Source organism: Myotis davidii, unplaced genomic scaffold (assembly GCF_000327345.1).
Source record: "Myotis davidii unplaced genomic scaffold, ASM32734v1 scaffold775, whole genome shotgun sequence".
NCBI classification, from domain to species: Eukaryota; Metazoa; Chordata; class Mammalia; order Chiroptera; family Vespertilionidae; genus Myotis; species Myotis davidii.
The window spans coordinates 79,306-87,254 of record NW_006286687.1 but is presented as its reverse complement, the minus strand read 5'-3'; the positions used below and the strand labels follow the sequence as shown (position 1 = coordinate 87,254).

General features: G+C 38.9%; 1 protein-coding gene across 1 annotated transcript in view; it reads left to right on the top strand.

The window, feature by feature from the left end:
• The window catches only part of LOC102757400 (neurobeachin), a gene marked incomplete at its 5' end in the record, with an annotated part of 81,595 nt that overhangs the window by 17,719 nt on the left and 55,927 nt on the right, over positions 1-7,949 (top strand). Inside the window, one exon of the mRNA XM_006758652.2 lies at positions 2,943-3,110. Coding sequence (XP_006758715.1) covers positions 2,943-3,110 — 168 coding nt within the window. The remainder of the gene's footprint in view (positions 1-2,942; positions 3,111-7,949) is intronic.

The window sequence follows — 7,949 nt, the reverse complement described above, 5'->3', positions numbered from 1 at the left end:
ACACGTCCTTCTAGTGCAGTGGTTCTCAACCTTGGCTGCACATTAGAATCACCTGGGAATCTTCTTAAAATCCTGATTTCTGGGTCTCATCCTCCGGAAATTCTGTTTCTTTGGTACTAATGTTGTGGCTCTACCCCATAACAAAGAAACAGAATTTCTAGAGGATGAGACCCAGAAATCAGGATTTTAAAAAGATTCCCAGGTGATTCTAATGTGCAGCCAAGGTTGAGAACCACTGGTTTAGAGGCTTGAAGTCAAGAAGTGCCTCTTGTTCTCTGCTTTCTGGACGTGGTCAGTGTGGAACATTCCTGCCTAGACTGGGGAGGGGTCTCTGGGTGTTAAGAATACCAGGAGGGGGAGCACAGTCTCCTCCTAGAGCTCCAAGATGGGAAAGGCAGCACCCCCTCACCTCTAACCCCAGGACGTTTCTTTAGAAGCAGAAGCCTCATCCTGTGCAGGGGCCTGTGCTGGCTGCCTCAGTTTATCAAAGACAAAGAATTTGATGAACGTCTTTTCCCCACTGCTGTGGCTGCTTCATTTTCATTAGCTGCTAAATAGCCCCTGTGGCTGCAAACCTGTTGTGCCTGACTCAACCAGTGGGGAGCTATGGGAGCTGTGTAGGGACAGGGGAAGGGGGAGGGGAGCCTGGCCAGCAAAGAGGTTCAGTGGTGCCTGCCGGGCTGTCTCAGAGGATGTGGCTTAGGTTAGGTCCTGTCTTTTGGCGACTTTAGGAGGGGAGGCTGTGTCCTCCAATCACCACTTTGACTCAGGGGCAGAAGTTCTCCTTGCTCTCTGTCCTCATAACTCAGTGGATCATAGTGGGATGCGGCAGGCAGGCGGCTTCTGCGGTTGCACACAGGAGCCGGCCTGCAACCCAGGACCAGACTGGGTCACGGGCAGTGGGCAGGCGGCTTCTGTGGCTGTACACAGGTGTGAGCAGGTGGCTTCTGCCGCTGCACATGGGCCCTGGCCTGCGGCCCGGACCTGATCGGGTCATGGGCAGCAGGCAGGCGGCTTCTGGGGCTGCTGCATGGGGGCCTGGATGGTGGCTGGCAATGTTGGCTCACGCTGTCCCGCCCTGCCTGCAGTATGCAAATTAGCCACCATCTTGGATGGCAGTTAATTTGCATATGGCGTTGATTAGCCCATGGGAAGCATGTGGGAGGTATGGTTAATTACCCTTTTTGTCTATTATTAGATAGGACATGCATTACCCATGGACACAAATAATAGGATGGTGAAGAACTAAGGTGGGTTGGGAACCAGGTGGAGAGAGGCAAAGTGGGGAAAGGGGGACATCTATAATACTCTCAACAATAAAGATTTTTTAAAAAAGAAGCCCTAAAAATAGTAGGGGAGGGTAGGATCAATGTTTGAGGAGTCAGGTAAAGTTTATACTAAGTGTGTTATGTTTGGAGGAACATTGGAAGATGTAATTAGAGGATTGCAGTATGAGCATGATGGTTTCAGAGGTCTGTTCCACAAGCAGGGTGAAAGAGGGGCTGGTTGAAAGAAAGAGGTTGAAGTCTGTTACATGTGGAGAGCAGTGAGAGAGCTTAGACTTGGGTGGTGCCAGTGGGAATGGAGCTATGCGTCTGTATTGTACATTCAGTAAGCATTCAATTAATAAAATAAAATGCTAGACATTTTGAAAGGAATAAATCAAGAAAGAGATTGAGGTTAATAAATCATTATCTAAATGTGATCATAGGAAAAGTTAAAAAGTATCATTCAGATATTTTATAGATTTTTAAAAATAAAATATAACTATCAGAGGACTAATTTCAAGTGCTTTTTTATAAATGAATTTCAAATTGGGTTTAAGATCTTAGAAATCAGAGACATGCATCCAGAGAATGAATTTATCCACATATTTAATTACAGCTGTAATGTAGAGAATTGGTTTTTATTGCTATGCATAGTTAAAATTTAAGAAGCTAGTTCTACAGCTTTTTATTCATATTGCTGAAATCAGTGTGCTCTTAAAATGAATAAGAAATTGATAAATGAATGCGTTAAGTGAGAGGCATAGTGAGCCACACATTATCACTGCTCATGTCTGTTATAAACTGAACTCCATCCCTACATGACAAGTTACCTCTGGGAAGCTTATGATGGCTTCTTAGGAAAAGAAAAAACCTTTTTTCCTGACTCTTTATGACAGTGGTTCTCAACCTTCTGGCCCTTTAAATACATTTCCTCATGTTGCGACCCAACCATAAAATTATTTTTGTTGCTACTTCATAACTGTAATGTTGCTACTATTATGAATCGTAATATAAATATCTGATATGCAGGATGATCTTAGGCGACCCCTGTGAAAGGGTCGTTCGACTGCCAAAGGGGTCGCGACCCACAGGTTGAGAACCGCTGCTTTATGAGCTCATTAACTTTCAGCAATTTCTCACCAGCTAGCAAACATCTAAAATTGCCAAGTGATTCCAAAACTGTATAATAACAAAATTAATTGTGGCAGAAGGAAGGCATTCCCTTTTTTTAGAGTTCAATTTTGTAGAGGTAAGTTTGCATATTCAGGCCGAAAAATACGTGTATATCAAAGTTTCTAATAAAACTGTTGTGTTTCAAACTAATGTTTCAAAATTAGGAATAAAATCATTGTAAAATAGCATTAAAATAGGCATTTCAACTTATCTTTAAACATGAACATGACTTTGTAAGAAATGTATTTAATATTAAAATTTATATTGTATAGGTAATCGAGTGAAGAGAAAGTTAAGCATTTAAGAAAAAAAATTTTCAATTACGTTTATGTTTTATTAGAGGTTGTATTTTGCCATTTCTAGGAGCAGAAGATCAAATATAGATAAAATATAGGAGTGTAAAGACCATGTCCTGCTTATTTACATAGAATATCTCAAAGTAAGAAAAAAGGAGAGCTAAGTTTGTACGGACTCTCATTTTCTTTTCTTGACTAATTTCAGGCCTTGGAAAGTGAATTTGTTTCTTGCCAACTCCATCAGTGGATTGATCTTATATTTGGCTACAAACAGCGAGGACCAGAAGCAGTTCGTGCTCTGAATGTTTTTCACTACTTGACGTACGAAGGATCTATGAACCTGGATAGCATCACTGACCCTGTGCTCAGGGAGGTAGGTGTTCAGTCCATAATTAAAAAAAAAAAATCTGTCATCTCTCAAACACACATGTGACTTTGCAGCTCTTTCTGTCTAAGTTTCCTTTCAACATAAATTTTCACAAAATATAAATTTCAATCCTTGACAAATGTGGAAAAATGAATGTTATATATCAAAACCAAGTAATGATATCTGCATGTTGTTCCTATATAAATTGCAGACATATATAATGAACTCAAATACACTTATTTCATTTTACTTCAGCATCTTCATTAAAATGCTTAATGACTTATGTGAGTAATTAATGTAACCTAGTTGAATATTTAAATACTAGGATCACAGTGCACAAATTCATGTACCTTGAAAGGAACTCTGGGCTATGAGGCTGTGGTGGGCACAGGAGCAGGTCTCAGCCCATCCTCCATGCCCTAGGTCCCCTCTCTGCCTGCATCCCTGCTCCCACCGCCGCCACTCCCACACGCTGATGCAATTGGAGCCAGCACCAACAGTGGGTGCGAGCAGGACCAGCACCGTCAGCTGGTGTGAGTGGTAGCTGGTGCCCTGATCATCCCTCAGGCACAGAGGGAGGTAGAGAAGCCTTGAGGGGTGATCGGGGCCAGCAGCCGCTGCTCGCACCCACTGACAGCGCTGTGATTGGGGGTGCAAGCGGTGGCTCTGGTGCTGGCAGTGGGTATGAGTGGAGCTGGTGCCAGCAGCAGGTGGGAGCACTCGGGGCAGGGGGGACCGCGGTGCATGGGAGCAAAGAATTTTCAGTAACTACCAGAGACTTGCCCTGATGACAGTGACCGGCACCCTGCCTTGGTCTGGCGCCCCCACTCACCTGCTCCACCATCCTGTCATGGCCAAAGCCTGCCACGATCCACACACTCCCCCTGGTGGTCAGTGCACATCATAGCAACCGGTTGTTTGGTTGTTCGGTTGTTCTGCCATTCAGCCTCTTTGCTATTAGGATTGTATATATATATATATATAGATAGATAGATAGTAGTTCACATAAAAATAATCTGCCAATGTGTTTTTTAATAAAAGCAAAGTGACAACTTTCTAGATAGAATACTCAAAAAATACATTAATGAAATAGATGAGACTATAGTATTTTCTTCCCATATGTTCTCACCCTAAAATTTTATAGTGAACAGTTGGGAATTATATACTATAGCAGCAATTATCAACCTTTTTCATTTCATGGCACACATGAACCAATTACTAAAATTCTGCAGCATACCAAAAATATAATTTTTGCTAATCTGACAAAAAATTGGTATAATTTTGATTCGTTGACACTGGTTATTGTTGTGTTGGCTGTTGTCATTTTTTTATTTGATAATCCAAGGGAAAAGAGGTCAGTGCCCCTGACTAAATAGGTATTGCATGTTTAAAAAATTCTTGTGGCACACAGGTTGAAAATTGCTGTGTTATAGTATTTGTATAAGTATTTTTAGTGAAAATATTCAGATAAAATATGTAAATCACTTCCACATTGCATAACATGATTTAAGATAGGTGAAAAGAATGAACATGCGACAGCTGCTACATAAGTGTCACTGCAAGGAAGTTCTAATCCAGTCTTCCTTCTACCATCTGCTTTATGCAAAACAAGCAATCATTTCTACATTTCCATTCAGCAAAATGCTTTTTAATTTTTAATTTTAGAGGTGGAAAACTTGTAGATTTGGAAAAGTAAAGCCCTACAAGAAGAACTTGCATCCATAAAGTTATTTCTTACATACTTCTATAAAAACAAGATGACTTTATTTGTATGGCTTCAAGTCAAGAAGAGGATAGAGAAGGGACATGCCTCATGATCATTGATCATTGGACCCTTACGGCTAATATTCAGAAAACACATTACAAGCATGGTAATAAGTGCAATATTATAGCATATTGTGTACACAAAGAAGTGGAATTATTGCCTAGGAGTAAAAGAAGCTAGGGGTAAAAGATAGAGACATATAATAAATGAATGAGAGAGAAGTCAGATATAATGAAATTAGTTGGTGAAATAGGGATATTCTCTACAAAACATTACACTCACCTAATTTAGTATCTCCTCAGTTGTCTTCAAACTATAATAAGATTAATTTGTAGGAGATAATTCTAACTGAGCTCAATTATTCTCTTAAAAATACACCTTTGCTTAACACACTCAGTTCTATAAACTCCTTACAAACTACATTCTCCTTTTAAAACCAATAGCTTCTTACCAAATAATAGACAAACATGTAAATTGACTGTCCTCCACTATGCTCACCAGCCAATCAGGAGAGTATGCAAATTAACCCAACAAAGATGATGGTTAATTTGCATACGTAGGCGTGAAGCAGCGGAGTGAAGACTGAAGGCTCTGGCTGGAGCAGAGAAGGCCTGGGTCCCAGGTGCTGGAGGAAAACCGGTGCCGCCAGCCAGGGAAGGAAAGGCCTATTGCACAAATCTCTTCATGCAATGGACCTCTAGTAGAATTATAAAAAAAGAAAATTATTGCAATAGTGTCTTATTTTATTCCAAGACCAACTTCAAATTACTGTTTTTACTTTTAAATATTGTAGACATTTTTGCTCCTGAATATTTTATTATATACTTTATCCATTATAAAGTTCTGTTCTTATAAAGAAAGTTGCAAAGTAATCCTCTTGGACAAATACAAATATTTTAAGCTTATTGCATGTAATGAAAGTGCAATGCACATTAAAATTGACAAAAAATAGAAGATTTTTTAATATTTATATGAGGGGAGAAATTGATTAATGAGAGAATAAAGAGAAAATGGAATCAGAATTGAGACTTTCTTTACATGGATGTAGTGTTTATTATTTGAATCCTTAAAAAAATTCCTGCTTCTGCAAAATACCACACCATTGCTTTGGACAGTGAAAGAAACAACATATAGGTCTTAATTGTCAAACTGTAGAACTTCCTACTGAGTCATTAGATGAAAATATATAATATAAAATTTTTCTTTTGGGGGAAATGGTTCAACCACAGGGTTTTTCTTATAGATCATCAGAACAATATGTAGCATACTGTGGCCTCAGAGTGATGCAGACTTGTTGAGTGCTAAGGTACTTTAGTTCAGGACTCTCTCCTCTAGCAAATCAATGCTAAATACTGAGGTTCCATTAGAGAAACCCTGAGAATCATTCTGTGATATGTGTCCTCCTTCCCTAGGCTCCATACTTGCCTCCCAGACCCAATAACTCTTATTTTCAGAATACTAGGTGAGGAAGCATATACCTGGAACACAAGTTACTTCCTTCTCCAGCCAGCATAGGCCCAAGCACACACCAGCAGAGATGTTTGCCCTGACCCTAGGACCTGTGTCAACTCAGCAGATTAAATGTGTGAACAGATTAAATTATTTTATGGATATGAGTTAATCTTCTCTCTCCTCACTCCCTACCCTTATCTCCTCTACCACTAACCTAACATATTCCCACAACAGAAGTTCTGCACTAACATTTAAGAACCAGCAACAGAGGATAAATCAGCTGAATCCTTGAGCTATTTAATGTGGCCAAGTAATTAATCTCACTCCACCTCAGTTGCTCTCTTTATAAAGGAGGGATAATACAGAGAATACGTTTCCCAACATAAAAGCACTTAGCATCTCCTGTCAGAAGAAAGAACTGTAGAGAAGTAGAATGAAGCATAGCATAGTCACTGTTTTGTGGTCATCTGTGCTCCTTTACATACACAGTCCTCTTGTGAGGAGGCCTCTGGGAGGCACAACACCTCTTTCAAAACATCAGTGTTGACTTCCTGGAGGTCTGCACTGTGGTGTTATGACTTGAGAGAGTTGATACCTACCTAAGTTCTTAGAAAAAAATCAGTGTGCAAAATGTTAACCCTTGTATTAAGCTAAGTGCATTACCTTTATTTGATAATATTTATCTTAGTATTTTTTAAATGATAAGATGACTACTTTTCACATAAATAAAACCAAAGGAAGCCCATTACAATTAACCTCCACCAAACTCCAACTAGCCTAAGGAAGATGTTTCTTTTAATTCCTTAAATTAAACACTGGTTTAAAAGAGAAATATCTGATATATGAATGTCCCTTTTGTAAAAAAAGAAATCACACATTTTGAGCTTTGAAGTTAGAGCTAAAATTTGATAAATAGCTTAAGGTTATTGATTCTTTCTTGACAGGTGAAATCATGAAGCAGCACTAATCACAGCAATTATGGTATTAAGATGTCAAGAAATTAGAGTTCACAGTAACATAATTTTCTTCTCTATGTCATATTTAAAATTGACATTCTTTGACAGCTTCGGATCTCTGGTTGAGAAAAATAGGGTGGCTTAATGTATTTTATACTTGTAAAGCAGTAATTGATAATAATCTCTTTCATGATAGCCTCTGGACAGAAACATGACAGAACAGTTCTGGTGCAAAGCTCTTCTTAATACATAAACACTACAGCTGTTGGATATTAGAAATTATTTTAATGGTCAAGTCTTGGCTTACATCATAAATTAGATGCTTTTTTTTCATAGATGAGCTCAACTGGCTAAGTACATACTTTAAATATTATAATGAATTTTTTATCCATTTTTACATATTAATAAAAAAATTATGTGATTTTATTTATATTTTTACCTACCAAACTCCATCTTATGGTCTGCTTAGGTTAGTAATTATCTGGTCCCACAGTTTTCTACCTTCTTGCTACTCAAATGTGGTCCAGAAAACCACCAATATCAGCATCACCTGGGAACTTCTTTGAACTTCAGACTCTCAGGCATCCCCAACCTACTGAATTAGGACATGCATTTAAGGAGATCCTAGCTGACTTGTTTGAAATAGTAAAGCTAAAGAAGTATTGCTGTACT